The sequence below is a fragment of the Pezoporus occidentalis genome, unplaced genomic scaffold (assembly GCF_034315485.1).
Source record: "Pezoporus occidentalis ecotype Australia unplaced genomic scaffold, CSIRO_AGI_Poc_V1 ctg255, whole genome shotgun sequence".
NCBI lineage: Eukaryota > Metazoa > Chordata > Aves > Psittaciformes > Psittacidae > Pezoporus > Pezoporus occidentalis.
This window is the reverse complement of record NW_026914448.1, coordinates 39,982-57,092: the sequence shown is the minus strand read 5'-3', so window position 1 is coordinate 57,092 and position 17,111 is coordinate 39,982. Positions and strand designations below refer to the sequence as shown.

The 17,111-nt window shown below is 44.7% G+C and overlaps 1 protein-coding gene across 1 annotated transcript in view; it reads right to left on the bottom strand.

Moving 5' to 3' along the window:
- UBR4 (ubiquitin protein ligase E3 component n-recognin 4) overlaps positions 1-17,111 on the bottom strand; it is a gene marked incomplete at its 5' end in the record, with an annotated part of 75,739 nt that overhangs the window by 23,149 nt on the left and 35,479 nt on the right. Inside the window, 25 exons of the mRNA XM_062623633.1 lie at positions 220-347; positions 751-835; positions 1,206-1,296; positions 1,515-1,858; positions 2,268-2,396; positions 2,558-2,683; positions 3,103-3,241; positions 4,358-4,597; positions 5,512-5,705; positions 5,838-5,925; positions 6,450-6,535; positions 7,261-7,405; positions 7,968-8,136; positions 9,053-9,295; positions 9,756-9,834; positions 9,940-10,167; positions 10,864-11,013; positions 11,907-12,116; positions 13,296-13,412; positions 13,865-13,972; positions 14,375-14,471; positions 15,184-15,352; positions 15,978-16,133; positions 16,611-16,715; positions 16,908-17,085. Coding sequence (XP_062479617.1) covers positions 220-347; positions 751-835; positions 1,206-1,296; positions 1,515-1,858; positions 2,268-2,396; positions 2,558-2,683; positions 3,103-3,241; positions 4,358-4,597; positions 5,512-5,705; positions 5,838-5,925; positions 6,450-6,535; positions 7,261-7,405; positions 7,968-8,136; positions 9,053-9,295; positions 9,756-9,834; positions 9,940-10,167; positions 10,864-11,013; positions 11,907-12,116; positions 13,296-13,412; positions 13,865-13,972; positions 14,375-14,471; positions 15,184-15,352; positions 15,978-16,133; positions 16,611-16,715; positions 16,908-17,085 — 3,804 coding nt within the window. The remainder of the gene's footprint in view (positions 1-219; positions 348-750; positions 836-1,205; positions 1,297-1,514; positions 1,859-2,267; positions 2,397-2,557; positions 2,684-3,102; positions 3,242-4,357; positions 4,598-5,511; positions 5,706-5,837; positions 5,926-6,449; positions 6,536-7,260; positions 7,406-7,967; positions 8,137-9,052; positions 9,296-9,755; positions 9,835-9,939; positions 10,168-10,863; positions 11,014-11,906; positions 12,117-13,295; positions 13,413-13,864; positions 13,973-14,374; positions 14,472-15,183; positions 15,353-15,977; positions 16,134-16,610; positions 16,716-16,907; positions 17,086-17,111) is intronic.

Here is a 17,111-nt window from a genome sequence, read left to right as displayed (position 1 = left end):
AAAAGCCCAGTCTTGAAAAGTGGTGGTTGGAGCCACCAAAGACCAGTAAGAAAAACTGTGATTTGCAGTCTGCAAAGACAAGAATCACAGGACTTGGGCTTCCCTTGTGCCTGTGACCAGGAAAAGCAAGCCCTGGTTTCCTCATGAATCGCTGAGACCTGTGTGCCAGACCTTAGTCAGCAGGTTTGCAGGTGCTGTGCTCAGCACCCACGGCAGTACCTTGTTTTTCTTGCTGGTTGGAGCAGGTGGCTTAATCAGCTTCTGAAGAATGCGCAGGCACATGAGGGTGATGTTTTCAACAACCACTGGAGTCTTAATGTTCACAGCCATCAGAAAGAGGCTGAGAGCTGAAAGACACAGACATACATTTCCATCCCAGATCTGCAGATAATACACCTCCACAGCTCCGTACAGCACATTACAAGTGTTTAGAGTGAGGCAAGACCTCATCTCCTCAAACAGAACTATCACATTCTCATGCAACAATGGGTGGAAAGCAACTACTTTATTACAGCAAGAGAGTCTTGTCATCCTTCTCCTCACACCTCCAGCTTTCTGTTTCTCAACACTCCTCTTTCAAGAGACACATTACCTCAAGACAAACCATCTGCTGCTAACTCCACTTCAAACCCTAATCACAAGCTGGGTCAGTATCAGTTCCCTTCCTTAAAGAAACAGATCTTGCTATAGTGCATGGACGTGGGTACAGCATATTAAAATGAAATGTTCACACTACTTGTTTGAACTCACCACAACGCAGTCGGAGCTCCCAGCAACTGTCTTCCTTTGAGATGGAATCTGTTAGCAGCAACATTTCATACTGGAGGCTGCTGGCCTGTAACAGACACAGGTTCAAAGGTTTAAGAAGTCTTGGTGATGCAGCAGTCCCTTTTGCCTTCTGATATTTAAAAAACACAGGTTCAAAACACATTGATCTAAGTAAATTTAATCCTATGCCCATCTGGGATGACTGGCAATCTGTTTGAAAGCTGCAAACAACAGCCAAGACAGGCAGAACTGCCTGAGGAAATTCAGGCATATACCTAAGCACATCATTTTGTGCTCCACTCTGACATTTATCTTATCATGACACAAACACCTTCCCTATTGCAAACAGACCATATGAGAGAGAAGATGCAATGATGAGAACACAACAGCAGTTGCAGAGGGCAGAAAACAGAAATTGGCAAACACCAGTCTCTCACCAGGTCTGGATTTGCCCAATGTCCCTTCAGAGCTGCAGAAACCTTCCCAATGATTAAGTCATTCATTTGTTGTGTGGCCTCTGGATTGTCCCTAATTTCAGGAGAGGAAAGAGAACACTGTCAAGCTGTGCTCATACTAAATCCCAAAAGCTCAGGGATTTCAGTTTAGTTGATAACAAACATACAAGCAGTTAGAGTCTACAGTCTGCTGATGTAAGGTATCTACTCTAGAAAGCTTCTCCTTCCTGATGGTGCATTCACAAGAGCTCACTGAAGTCAAAGGGCTGCATGCACCAAGTAAGAGCTAACCTGGTCAGAAGGCACATGAGCTGTCGGACCTCCTCCCGCATGGTGGCTGCGCCGCGGCGCAAGTTGTAGTCAAAGAGCTCTCGGATAAGGCCCTGGGACACGAGGATGTGCCTGATGGCAGAGTTGGTTGCCAAAGCCCGCAGCAATGTTATGCAGTGCTCAGTCACAGCTGAGGCACAGCCATAGCATTTGGTTGATGATGTGTGGCCACAGCCTAGGACAGACAAGGCACGATACTGGCTGGCAGTAAACGTGGGTTGGACAGTGGTTCGTGAGGACTTCGTTGCTGCCTCTCTCTGTTGGAGATCGTATTCCAGGAGTTCCTTCCGAGAGGCAAACACTTTCTGAAAGCACAGAGAAGGAGAACTGGAAGTTGTGGAACTGTGAGGCAGCACATAATGGCTAATCCAATTCACTGTGGGTTTTGTGGAGAAACACAACTAGAGATCCTTCACATCAATGGCAGACTGAGGCGATCCATTTGAAATACCAGCCTCACTCCAAGTTACCTGCCCTGGTTAAAGGCTTCTTGTCTATATTACAAGCACTGGAAATGTGACAAACCCATAGTATTCATGGCAACCATAGCTTTTAGAAATGATTATTTGTTATTTCCCTGAAAATATGCAGGTGATCACCTATTGCTCACAAATATCATTAAACACAGATGACATCATCTTAATTTGTATTTCTGATATGCACTGTATCTGGTGACAGAAAGAAACACATGAATCAAATCAAAGCACATCATACCTGGATGATTTTGGAAAGTTCATCAAAAGAGTTCTTGCAGTCACCACAATACTCCTGGGCTAACTGGAGTATGTACCTATTCACACTAGCTGAGGTTGAACTTATCCCTCCACTACTACCAGATTCATCCTGGAACAGAGAGGAAAATAAAAAGGAATCACATATGAAGACTACACACAAAAATAACCAGAACAGCACCTGAGCAAGGACCTTGGGTTGCTGTTGGCAGTGTAAAGGCCAGTGTTTCACCAGCCTTGAGTTCTGTGCAAGATCCACCTATTCCTTGTTACCTGTGGCTTTTCAGGGGCTGCCTCATTCACTTTACACAGCAGGTTTTCCAGCTGCGGTCGGTGGCCCATTAGCTGGTGATACACTCTGTCAGCCTTGTCCAGGAGAGTGTTGATATTTGTTACTGCCTAAGATAAAAAAGGAAAGGAAACTCTTATGTTCAGATGCTATTTTAAATTCTACAGAACTACAACCATCAGCCTCCAAGCCTGACATGCCACACAGTGCAATGGCTTCTTCATTCACTAGCAGGGCTCCTCACACAGAATGGTAAAGCATACACTACACCCCAAATTGTACAGCAAGGTAAAGAGATCTAGTGCTACATAGCTAGTTTGTAAGTAAAGCACTGAATTACGTCTTCTGAAGAATTACTTATTTGGTGGGGCAAGACAGTAAATAAGGAATGCATTAGTCAGTGAGAAGCCTTGAAGGAGCATGCTTTTCAGGTTACTCCCAAGAGAGATGGATCTCTGCTACCCCTACTTGGCTGCTGACCCAGCCAAGAGATAGAGAATTCCATTAATGACTCTGCTATTAAGCTCACCTTCTTTCGATCCTCTTCATTTTCTATGGGATCCACTGCACAGCAGGGCTTGGCATACAGCATGAAGTCAAAACGAGCATATTTACAGAACCCACAGGCATTGCAGAGGAAAGGATCTTTCTCATCGTAATTAATGGATCTGAAAGGCAAGCAGAAAGGTCACTGAATGCAGCTGAGCTTTATAAGGGTAACCAAGGCAAGGAAAACAGTTGTGAATGGACTCAGGTGAAAGAGGAGGATGGCCCTTAAAATGTCTAACCTACCAACCTGCCTGGGGAAGCCACAAGTGAAATACATGAGGTACAGCAAAACCCACACATCAGGCAAATAAATAAACCCCTCGCAGAAGCAGTGCCACATTCCAGCCCGAAAAAGCAGAAACAGATGTGAATTTGTTCCTAACAATTCTACTTTAGCTACAGTAATTCCCAGTTGAACGTCAGACTAGGGCACTGTGCCCTTTAGGAGAACACAGATAAAAGGGAATCGTTTTGTAAGGTCTGGGCTTTCAATAGCTTTCACTCTTTACCCAGTTGCAGAGGGACTACAGCATACTTATTATCCCACTGCAGACTAGAGCAGAATGACATGAACTGATTTATAGCTCCCATAATTCAAGAAGGGATGTGGAAAACTTTCAATATAGCAGTAATCACCTGATCTATGGAAAGAATCTGCTAAACACCTTGAATCCATGAGGATTAGAGTGAAATATGTGCAACAATAAGGGGAGAAGAGATATCAGATAAGGAGACAAAACTCACAAAAGAAAAGGATTTAGAATACTGTAGTGAAAGCTTGAATAGCACACAGTAAATTACACCCTGAGCCCTGCTCTGAATGAGGGGAGGACAGCAAAAGCCCTGCACAGACAAGCAAGCACTGTCTGTCCAGCACACTAAGTCAAGGATCCTGTGGGGAACCCCCCCCTGCAATCATCTAATTGAACTCCAGCCTCATGCCCTTGGAACAGTCAGGCCAAAAATAATCTCTTCCTGGGAATTTTCCCTATTGAACTTCCGAGGGCCTGATGCAAAACTTCTGTGTTCTTTCAGCACTGTGCTATCAGCTTCCTTTGTTAGCCTGTATTAACATTAAATCCCTGTAAGCCTGTTTTATACTTCTCGACTAATTTGATCGCGCGGTTGTATTAACCAGAATCATGTGTTTGGTTGAACACCCAACGTGGGCAACAACACAAAGGCTCGGTACACCCCTGGTGCTGGCTCTGTGGGGAGGCAGGAGGGGGACATACCTGCACTTGTGGCACTGGTACACGTTTTCCCCACAGTTCCCACACACGCCGGGGTTAGCCGGGACGGAGGCGCTGCACCGGGGGCACTGCAGGGTCTCGGTGGAAGCCTGGTAGTTCTCATAGAAGTCTGCAAATTCAATCATGAGGTTGGAAGCCACGATGGGCAGTGGCAAATCAATCTTCACCTCTGTCTGGCCAGGGGTCAGCTGGACTTTCTTAGCTTTGTGCCAACGGGCTGGCCTGGGAAAAGGGAAGAAAAGAGGCTTGGTTGGGAAGCACCCTGCCTGCCCACGTCTGAAGAGAAGCCAAACGCAACCGTCTCAGCTCCAAATCTACTTTAAATGGGATGAATGGAGAGCAGTTCTAGGATTCGTTTCCTTAGCTTCTGTATTGACATGATATGTAGCCAGAAATACATTTTAAGCCTTTATCCTCTTCATAGAGAGAGAGACTGTTTAGGATTAAAGAGCTGTTGATGCCTCATGGAGAAACTTTAATACTACAGACATTTTCTAGGGATTTTCACCTCCATTTTTTTATTAGGAAGGACATTTGCATGAAAACAGGATATTTATTTCTAAAGATCTCATCTGCTCCCACTGCTTATTCTCAACCTGAAGTCAGAATCCTCTCTTTGTGACATCATAATCCTCTCCACAGCAGCCACTTGTGATGTCACAGAGGATTAAGACTTCAAATAAGCAATAAGCGGCAGGCACAGATTAATCCTTAAGCCAAAAAGATCTGATTCTGGTGAGAACATCTCAAGAAGTAAGAAGAGAAAGCCCATAAGCACAACTGGCTCCAGACTGAGTGATGCACTGAAAAGGAACCATTTCTCATAGGTAAAGCAGCAGTCCAGAGTTGGCCCATCCAACTTCTTGTTTTAATTCTACTACAGGGCTTTAAACAAGTGATGTTAACACTTGCTGCATTTCTGAACATACTGCAAGGTTCAAATCCCCTTCTCAATCAAACTCTCCAGGAGGTGCTCTTGGTGTCAACCCAGTAAAGTTAGGTGCTTAACACTGAGCCTGCACAGAGCTTGCATACAGAGACAGAGGAATATCAGCTAAAACAAGGAACCAGGCACCTGGCCAGAAATCGTAATGTCAAATTCAGAGACTTGCACATAAAACCCGTGATGAACATACTTGTTTTTCAGCTCCACTATGGCTTGCACCGTCCTGTTGTTGTAATAGAGGTTGATGGTTCGGACCATTTTGGTCCGTTTCAGGTCTCCTATCTTCACTGTCACTTTGCTGATGGTGTGGCTGCCAATGAGTTTCACCACTTGCTGGGTTGTTGTGTACCTCGTGTCCACTTTAATGGAGGAAAGCTTGATGTACTGAGAAAACAAAACCAAGGACTCACTGCCTATATGATTACAGCCCAAACCCCTCGGAATCACTGCAAATCACTGCTGTGAACATTTTGGCTCCCTCTAATTGGAAAGGCTTTAAGAGCAGCAGTTACTTACACAGAAGGGCACCTCTGGATTGTTGCAGACAAGGCAAGGGTCACTCTCCAAGTAGTAGCCATCAAACTCCACCAGCCCAGACAGAGTGCTGGAACAAGGCAAAGGACATCAACACATACAATTTGGCATTCACTGTGTCTTAAACACAAGCCATTCAATCAGTGTAGTTTTAATTTACCTGCAGTCCCCACCCCCAGATTTAGGAAGAAAAGCATTACAGTATAAAGCAGACTGAACATTACTGTTCTTCACTAGGCAGCATTTTAGTACAATTAAAAACTATTAAAGCCATCTTTAAGTACACAACACATAAATCTGCAAGTCTATACTCTACAACCCTAATATTTTGTAACATTTACCAACAATGACAGCAAAAAAGCTGAAGCCCAACTGCTGAGAGCACAGAGAATGTCACATTTTTCAGATGGCAGAAAGGAATCTCTATTCCCCCAAGCGCAGCTGCAGCGAGCACACAATCTCAGCAGGGGTCCTTCCTCCACCAGGATTTTATTACAAGGATTGTGCATTCCCCTCTGGATGGCAGAAATGCTGCATCCCCATCTCTGCTGAAAAGCTCTTTAGTGAAATGGATCAAAGTCAGGAGTAACTCACTTGTAAATGTTGGAGTTGGGGTGGTTGGTAAGAATGTGGTTTTGAGTGCGGAGGATCTCCACGGCCTTTTGGGAGTATTCCTTCAACTGAAACGACACAGTAAGGAAAATATTGTCTTCTCAGCATGTTTATTGCTAGAAAGACCTAAAGATCTCTCCTCCTGTGGCATTCCAGGTCCCCCAGAAGATGAATGCTCTATACCAGAGAAATTCCTGTGGTTAAATCATTACCCAGGAATGCAATAGATCCTAAAATCAGACCTTTACCACAATAACAGTGCTATTTGTCAGGCAGTCACTGTAACTGCCTGCCAAGGTTTGTGAGGCATTCCCAGCTCTTCAAAAGTACACATGCAAGTATCAGTGAGCTTAAATTACTTGTTCTCAAGCCCACTGGTGCACTAAGAAATCCTGCCACTTCCTTTGTCCAACAGCCCTGGTTACAAAAAAGTTCTAGGAACTGGAATATCAAAACCCTAGAAATTGGAGCTAGCAAATAAATGTATTTTCCCACAAAAGCTTCCTGTGGGGAAGATGTTTTCATCTAAAGAAAATTGTTAACACAGGCTCCAAAAAAACCTCCCCAAACCAAAAAACCCTAAAATAAGAAAAAATCCACACTCCTCAAGTCCTGAAGGAGCCTTTTTAACAGTTTTGGGAACAAGAAAAGTTTCCACAGAAAGCTCTTTTGACAGAAAATCTGTCCCAGCTGTATCATGATAATTCCCATGATATCATTTGTCATTTGTGATAATCCACAGGAAGCAGCAGGACCTGGGATGCTGCATCTCCTCCTCAGGAGGACACTATACCTTCTTCTCAGTCTGCTGTGTTTTCAGAGAGAAGTATCCCAGGAGATCTACAAACTGGGCAGCCTTTCTCCCGTAGGCTGGAAGTTCTGGCCAGATTGACCACATGAGATCCAAGAGTAATTCCTGCTGAGACTTGTTTGAGTTCCTGTTGTATAGAGGACATACAATTAGGGCTGTGAAGATAGCTACACAGACTGCATGGCATCTTACTCAAAACGTGCTACAGTTCACCAAGCTTGGAAACCATTATCCTCCATACACTGGAGTGCAGAGAGTTAATTCTCATCACTCTCTGAAACAAAAGCAGCTGTCTTGCAACAACTGATAAAGGTCTGAAGGACTGCAGCACCCTGAGTTGTGCCTTTCCCTATGTAACTCCCAACTTTGCAACTGCATGAGTCTGCATCTGCTTCAGAAATTCACTTGCTCACAAATACCTCCTCCCCTAGGCATCAGGAGCCAGAGTCTGCAGGCAAATAAAATGCTTCTTGCAGATGACAGCTCAAGTTGATCATTAGGTCACAACTTCTACCTTCAGCCCCAGTAACTGCAAAACAGTGTGAGCAAGCCAAGGGAATGCAATCATCTGCAAGCTCCAGCATCCTTCAGGAAGGAGGCTCAAGTATTAACTCTCACCCAAGGACAGAACTGTGCATAACCGAGCTGAGACTGGCTAAGAGGAGCCTGATCAGAGTCCTCCAGCTCACCTGTAGATGTGGAGCGTGAGGCAGTGTGCCTGCCATCTCACAGAGGACGAGTTGGACTCCAGCAAGAAGCAGCGCAGGAACTGAATTAGGGTCTCCTTGTCAGCAAATTTGTTCAGTTGGTTCACCAGAGCTGTGCACAGCTGATCCTCCTGACTGCCAACGCCTTCACCTAGGGGACACCGGGTGGCACAGTGAGACTTAAGCAAGAAGATGAACAGACTATCTCACAGGCAGGCCAGTTTCTCATTTTATAGCTCATAAAGCCAGGATAACGGGGACAAGCAACTGTGTTTCAGGGAACAAGCAAGTTTAATGTTCTTTTCTTTTTCCATAACTATGACCTAGTACTCCTAACACAGCAGAAAACGGCTGGAAAGGGTGTGAGAAATGTGCCACACATCCTGATAAAAAGAAAAGGATCAACCATAGGGCAGTAAAAAGACTCACAGAGATTCATCTCAAAGAAAGCCAAAACGGTTCCATGAAGAAAAGCCAAGAAAGAATTCATGCCCAGGACTTTTATAGGAAAGCTTAATTACTTTCCCAGGACTTTGGGTATCCATTAAGCAGCAGCCCTGGCTCTAATAGAGTTTACAAGTCAGCCAGTGGAAACAAGTCTGAACATTACCACTGAATTGCAGAACTAACTGGGTGTGCACGTCCAGTACTTGTTTTAATCCCCACGAGCATGTCAACCTCCTACAGCCTAGGACAGGCATGCTGGGTGGAAGCTACTTCATTATGAGAATCAGTAACTTCCATAACTTTATCTTGAAGCCCACTCTAGTTAACAAATACTCACAGTGGGTTTGGGATGCACTCAGCACTTAATTTCAGCCCTAGCTTCTAAGGCATACTCCTTCGTCTTCGTCTCTTTCCTATCTACACACAGTAAAACTGCTCTTCTCTCCTAATTGTTGCTGTAGTCTGTAAGTGCCCTTGCACCCCTCTATGACCCTTTCCCAACAGTGGCATTTATCACAAGAAGAGGAAAGCAATTCTTTCTGAATTGACTATGAAAGGCTGAGAGGAGCAGACTTTATCTCTAAAACCACCACAGAGAACAGGGCACAGCAGCAGCTCACCCTCTCGCTCCTTTTCCTTGTCTTCTTTCTTGCTCTTTTTAGTGGAGGATTTGCTCTGTGTTGCTGGCTGCCCAGAGCCTGCTGCTGCAGGAGCAGAGGTGGAAGAGGTGCTTGATGATCCCGAGGATGAAGCCACAGACAGCACTTTACTGCCACACAGAGCACAAGACAACAGCTGCAGGAGAACTGGTGACACTCCTTCATCTACCAGGAAGCTGACTTGAAGGAGGAAATAGAGAACCGCTGCGAAGAGAGGAAGAAAATCTTTGAAGCCTGAATTTAAAAATCAAGCAAGCAAAAAAAACCCCAACCTCAACAAAAAAAAAGCCTTTGAATGTGACAAGGGCCATCCCACAAACTCACAGAACCCTCCTGTCCCTGCACTGTACATTTGGGCACGTCAAGGTAAAGTGTTTCATCCCAAATTACGCACTGGAACAACAGCAGCTCAAGCAAGAGAACACAGATCCCCTATTTCTGTTCTTGTGAGTTATCCATTACACCAGATTGTGTCCTTTAGCTAAGAACAGATGCAATTAGAGCACTGTGATAATTAGTACTGGAAACTGTTCAGTCCTACTCAAAACTCTCAGCTGTGTCCTCCCTTCTTCTCTGCTGAGATTCCCCATCTGGTAAGTCTCGATGCAGAGCAAGACACATAATACATCCCCTCTGCTCCCTCAAATACTCTTCAAGAACTCACAGTCATCTTTAATGCAGAATTTCTGCCAGTTCACTGTTCGCTGTGTGGCAATCTCTGCACAAGCCTTCAAGTGTTCCATCTGAAAGGCACGATGGGACAGGATTAAACCCCATGTCAGTGTTTCTGACATCTTTCATCGATGCCATGTACGCTTTTCCTAGCACAGTGACACACTTCTCCTTACCAAGCTGATCAAGGTATCATACTGCAGGGCAGAGCCTGAGCTTGCTGTGACCACACTGGCACGAAGGAAAATGCCTTGTTCTTCCAGGAGCTTTTTGATTCCACGAACATGGGAATCCAACGTGTGCAGGTCTCTGAGCTGGCGGTATTTGTCCTTTGAGCCACAGATGAAGAGCAAAAGCTTGCGAACTTGGCGGCGCACGAATGGAGTCTGCTGGATCATCAGGTACTAGACAAAGAAAAGGCCACAACGTCAGCACTGTGAACTCAGCAGCAGGCAACCTGTGCCACCAAAACACCATGTGTTTTCGTACAGAAAGAAAAGATATGGGAGATGTATTCCTGAATCTGTCAGCTTTAACGTATGGTAAAGTCACCTGTAAAAGTAAGTCACAGGCAGAAGGAACACTGCAAAACAACACTGCAGCATCCCGAGCTGTGGCACTGTGACACTGCTGCTCCTTTGTCATCCATGACATCAAATAAAAAGCTAGTCAAGCCTAATTAAGAAATCCTACCCCACACTTGTGCAAATGGAAGATGTGATCTCAACTAGGAAGCTATACAACCAAAGGAACCAAAATAATATACTCCAAATACCTTACCGATGCCTTTTATAAGGACCAAGTTAGGTAGCAAGCACGGTTACATTGTACCACCCCAGAGAGGGTTTTCAATTCCTATTTCCTGGCAGCAGACACCGAGTTACAGGAAATAGCAGCAGTGCTCTTTTTCACATATGCTTTCCTACAGATTCTTGTTCCACAGGAATAAAACAAAGCCAACAGCTCACCTTCTTCCAAGGGGGCTTAAAATTCAGAGATGGATCTGAGAGGAATTCTGCAGAAGCTCATCTCTCCCATGAAAGGTAATATTCCTGACATGTTTTTGTTCAAGTCCATAGATCTATCATGCTCTCACTTACCTCAGACAAGAAGTAGAACCAAGAGTGGTCAAAGATGGGAGGCGGGATGCGGGAGTTTGTGTCTGCAATCTTCTTGATCTGATAGGGCAGCCGCAGCACCATCTCTGTCAGGAGCTGAGTGTAGGCCTCAAAAACATCAGCAGCATGACCCTGGGAGCAAAAGCAATCCATCAGGCTCTGGCACTGAACATTCCCAAGGAGCTGTCATGACAAGCTACAGGGTGCATTTATTGATTTGCTAAAAACAAAGCTTTTTTTGCACCTCTGCAGCCTGTAAAACAAGCCAACAAATCTGCATGAGGACTTTAACTAGACAGCAACTAAGAGGATGCAGCAAGCTCATCTGTAGTATAAGGCAATTTAACACAGGAGCTTTCAACTTAGGAGACATTCTTCCATTTAACTACACTTTTTTCACTGGACCTGTACATATATCAGAGCCCCCCTTCCCAGCAGCATAAAGGTACCATGGTGGTAGAATAAGTCTAGGATTTAGGGTGGAAATCCCCATCAAATCCTAGGCTTCCTTGCCACAGGAAGTAGTGGTTGTTCAGGAATTCTGCCAAGCACAAGGAGGCAGGAGTTGGAGGAGCTTCCCTTCAACCAGAAACAGTGACAGCAGCTCCACACAACTGCTTGGTTTAGGAGTGCATTGATCATAGAATCACAGAATAGAATCATAGAACAGTTAGGGTTGGAAAGGACCTTAAGATCATCCAGTTCCAACCCCCCTGCCATGGGCAGGGACACCTCAGGCTAAATCATATCACCCAAGGCCTCATCCAACCTGGTCTTGAACACTGCCAGGGATGGAGCATTCACAACCTCCCTGGGCAACCCATTCCAGTGCCTCACCACCCTAACAGGAAAGAATTTCTTCCTTATATCCAATCTAAATCCTAGTTTTAACTACAAGCTATAGGGACAGATTTCAATTGCCCTACTAAGGGAAAACCAGTTCTGCAAGGATGCTTTTACTTGCTTCTCTGCAGCAGCCTCTTAAGGCAGGTTATGTAAAGCTACGAGCATAGGCTAGGACTCACCTTCACATACTGGCGGAGGAAAAAAGGGCTCATGTCAGGTGGAGAAGAAGTAGTGTGAGGTTTCAGGAGCTGGCTGGTGGCTACAGGCTCCTCATCATTCTGCTGGCTTTTCCAATACTCCAGCAAAGACTTCAGCACATGCAGACAGTAGTCAACAGCACCAGAACTCAACAGTGCAGCAGCAGTGGCACTAGAGATGAGGGAGGAAGACTGAAACAAAGAGGAGCTGGGTTACTAAAGCACCTGAGAAGCACCACGTTGGAAGGGCAGGGAAGCTGTGAGAAGTACTCAGCAGCTACTGACTGTGGCTAACAGAGCAGGTTTTTATGGAACTTTAGAGGCAGCTTTTAAGTTTGGGGTTTGTTTGAGGTTGGAGGTTTTTAGGGTTTTTTTTGTGTGTTTATGAAAAGCAACTCAAATATTTACAGAGACTCTTTTGAACAAGCGCTTAGTAAAGGAAAACAAATAAAATCTCTTCTTAAGTCTAATCTCCCCTCGACACATGTGCCAGAGGCCACTCTGCTATGGATTAGACAACGAGGGCTTTTTGCCTTTCCTTTCACAACCCCCCTTCTTTATTTTATTTATTTATTTTAAGTTGGGATTTCTATTTGTTCCTCTGGGATTTGGCCAGCTGGGTGGGAATTCTTGGTAGAGAAAGAGGCCCTGTTGCAGATGCAGCTCAGAGGCTCTGCTCCACCCAGGTATTGCTCCACCTGCATTCTGCAAGACGATGAGCTTTGATTTCTGTGGGAAGCTCAAGTGAGTAACAAAGGCTGGAGAAAAAAGCTACTGTAAATAAAACTATTAAAGCAGGGCTGTAAATCCAAACAAACCCCACAGCTCATAAGCTCATTAAAATTTGATGCAGTTCAGACTAAATTTTTTAACCTCTATGCTTTTTTATTAATCTCCTTCCCACCACACATACTGCTTTTTTATGCCTTATTACTGTACCTTTTAGCAACAAATATCTAAGGAATCCTCTTAGCGACTTTTACGTTGACACAGCAGCATATTGCTTTCCAATAATCACATTACAAATCCTCTTTAACCCCTTCAGCACCAGGAAGAGGCAAGGAAAAAATGTGCCAGGCTGTTTGAAATGCCATCATCAATGTGCTGCCCTTAACTCAGTCAGAAACCGTGCAGAAAACAAGTGAATCCAGGTGTCTTTACATGCCCCTTTTTCCTCTATGCTGAATTTCTTTTTCCACAGGAGCTGAGGAACATTACAGATTCCTCATACATTTTTCCAAATGTTTTCCAAATCCAACTGTTCTTCAGTTTCACACCAGCTATTTCTGTTAGCAGATTCTAGACCATCTCTGATGACTAAAAGCCCCCCTTCCACATTATCCCCCTAGCAAAGCAGTTTGAAAAAGGTACCTCACAAATGGAAGACTTGGATCCTGACTTAGTTCTGGACATGAACACACTAAGCAGCCTCATCACCACCAAGTGCACTTCATTCACAGGAGAACGTTCATTTTTCTTAGACACATCCTGCAAAGAGAGAGCTTCCCTGTTACAGAGCTGAGCACGATGTCCTAAGCACCTACATCTCACTGCTCTGATCCTCAGGAAGCATTAAGCTCAAGCAGCTATACTAAAAAAGCAGCACAAACTCCTCAATGTAAGGGTAGACAGTGGCTTGGGTGCCAGAGAATAATATTATACAATCAAAGAGCTATATATGCATTACTGTTCACATCTGGTTTAAGAGTATAATCAAGCAAAGCAAGTTTTCATGCTCACTTGTAGATGCTAGAACCAGGAAACAGTGAGAATTACACCCATGTCATTTTCTACCTTGTGTGAAGTGAGCCAAGAGAAATTAAGTGCCTGAACACACCCACACAGCAGTGTGTTTCTGTAAGTCCCATGCATCTAATTGCTCCATGGAAACAAACTGTCTAGAAGGAGCAAATCAAGAGTGTGCACATACTATAGCTTACCTTTTTGTCCATGCATAGCTCTGCAATCAGTTGGGACAGAAGGTTATCCAAAGCTCCCTTATCTTTCTCATCATCTCCATCTAGGTCTGTTGTGAGCATCAAAATAACCTGGCAATAGAGGGCAGGGAATAAAGAGAGGCAGGTTCCATGTTTTCAAGATAAATACAGCTGATCTTTCACAAGACATCACAGATTTTACCTTGATTAACCTGTGTTCTTTCCCAAATCCTGCCTACACCATCACACCTGATTTTGATCATTCAGTATAAACACCAAAGACCCAAATACATCAGGGTTCAAGGATTTTAGCCTGTAGCTGTAACACCACACTGAGAAAGGGCACAAGTCTAGCAGAAGTCAATGGGTAAAGACTGCTGAAGCAAACACTTCAGAGATGGACACACACTGTGAGTGGGTAGGAAAGAGCAAGGAAAACGCATGTGCAAATAGAAACCAGGCAGTAGTGGTGATTAATTGGTTAGATTTAACTCCTGAGCCCTCCTCACTTACCTGCATATAAGGAATGGCCCGGACTCCTCCAACATTCCTCAGCTGAGGTAAGTTTTGCAGCAGCCTCTCCAGCAACATCAGTCGGACCATGTGCAGCCTGGGAAGTGAGAAGCCAGGATCAGACATGAAGCACTTCAGACATGTCACGAGAAACATCAGACCCAGCAGGAGCACCAACAGAGCACTGCAATTCACCACAGAACTGCAGAACATGAGGAAATCCTAAAGTCATCACAGCCACACGCACAGAGGAGCGGAATCCCTCAGACTTTGCAGTCAAGCGATGTCAAAGATCATCCTGATAGAGCTGCAGAGCAACTGACAACAGACGTAATTACTCACTTCAGAACTACTCTGCCTAGCATAACCACCTGCAGAATTCAACTGTACAGGAACAAACACTACAAATCAGCTCCAAAGTGCACTGTAAAAATGACTGAGCATGTCTCCTGCAGAACTAAAACCTGCAGAACCTTCCCAAACTGCTTAGCACCTTGCATACTTTCTCCTAAGACTGAATTTCACAAGCTTCCCAAGCTGTGTATTTTGGTTATTCCTCTTTTTACTTGACTCATGCAGGATTTTTTCATCATTCAGGCAGCAGTTTGGTGGCACGTTCCATGGTGAATGCACAGGGAGGCATTTTGCCATGGCAGTGTGCTCTGTTCTATGCTTCTGACTTTCACTTTTACTATCCAACATTCACAAATCACACTCCATGAACTTCAGCACCTGTGGTCCACTCCTCTAAACAACACTGCAGACCAGATGTGCTGTTCTTCAAGTGGAAAGCAAAGCCCCTTCCTTGCCTGTTGCTGGTGTGGACGTCTCCCTCTGTCTCTCCTTCCCCTTCTGAACCATCTCCTTCCTGCTGGCCCGTGGTAGTGCTGATTGCACCGGTGCTGGAGCTGACACTGCCTGGGCCAGCGGGGTGGCCCTCGGCTGTTGTGTCCCCATAGGCACTGCTACGGCCAGACACTGGGAAAGGAAAACAAAACCAGGGAAAGACAATGTCAGCACAACTGAACTTGCATTTTCCTGCTTCACAGCAACTGACACAGCTGAATGTACTTTGGAACTATGATACTAAAGAGACAGTGCTTTGTTGATCTTCATAAAGCTATAAGAGCTTCATGACCCTCACCTTTGTGGCACAAAATGAATTGGTTCCACAGCAGTAATTTAAACTGAGTCAGAAAAGGTGTGGATGGGCAGCACAGACATAGCTTTAATATAGAAGACTGTGATTATTTTACCTGGGTAACAGTCCCAAGCAAAAAAAGAGAGAAATTAATTCTATCCCATCCAAGCTTACCCAGCAGTATAGTGAATTCTTTCAGTCTTGCTCTAGGCTACTGCATTCTGTTATAACAGGCCAGCAAAAAACACTGCAGACTCCACACTTGCAGAGAACTAAAAGAAGTGAGCAAGTAGTCTGTACACAACCATACATTAGTGCGTCTGCAGTAACCATACACTGCTGCATGGCATCATCTAATTGGAACTTAGAGTCCTTCTTTGCAGGGATTACTGCCTCCTCCTCACTCTGGTGAAGTCCTGTTACAGCAGAAAGCAGATGTACTGGTGCACAGGAGACACTCACCACTGTGCTCACCAGCCACGGAGTCCACCGCACTGCCGCCGCTCTCGGAGCCCACGCTCCCACCATGGTCTGCAGGTGATGTCCGAAGAGTGGAGCCGTCTGTTGCAGCGGTGCTGCCTTCATCATCAGACGCTGGAGCTAAGAGAATAAAGAGAGCTGTTACAAGTAAAAACACTGCCTTGATAGAACTTCAAAAGGCATGCATGCTATGAAAGGAAAGCCACAAAGGTTTGGGCTTTGTGTCACTTCCCAACTACAAGTCAAAAGGGAACTTGGAAGTGTCCATTTAAGCCTGCTAAAAGCAGTGGAGGGGAGCCACCCTGAGAAGGAAACCTCCTCATCAAATTGGTAATCATGCAAGTTACTTGAAGACCAATGTCTGCTTGTGTATAAATGGAGAGGAAATACAGTATATGGTTTATTTGGTCTGCTTTATTTTAAGGAGAGGAAATACCTTCCTCAGAAGCCTACAGTAAAAGTCTTTCAAAGCAGGGAAAGGCCATAAACATGCTATTAAACACACATGAAGCCAACAGCAATAACTGGTTCTTCAAAACCATATTTACAAACAAATTTTAAGTTATTATTTAGGTCAAAAGCAAAAAAGCTTGATTCTTTGCAGTGAACAGTTACCTGATGCTGTTGTATCTGAGAGTGTTCCGGCATCAAGAGAGGAAGAGCTGGGTGCTTGGCCAGACAGTCCTAAGCTCTGAAGCCCCAGTGCACTGCTGCTGCTCCCTGCAAGAAGAAAACAAATTATGAGTCTCTTTCTATGAGAGAATGATGTTAGCTCTGGCCTTCTCTATATGCTTCATCATTCTTTTGTCTCTGCTTTGTTGGTGGTGAGATCAACAGCTCCTGCTTTGTTTCTGTCCCAGTTTCCTCATCTTTTATTTACCTTTTTGACTGCCAACACCACCTACTTCTTACCTTGCTGATCTTGTTGCAGGCTCAGAGCAATAGCCAATTCCACCATTGTTTCATCATCTGCATCTGGAGGAATATCCAGCATAGGAGGAAACCCCTCTGCTCCAGCCAGAAGAGCTTCCAGGGGAGAAGGGTTCCCATTATTCACATTTTCAGAAGTCTCCAGAACCATAGATTCAGACTATGGAAAGGAAACACAGTGAGAAC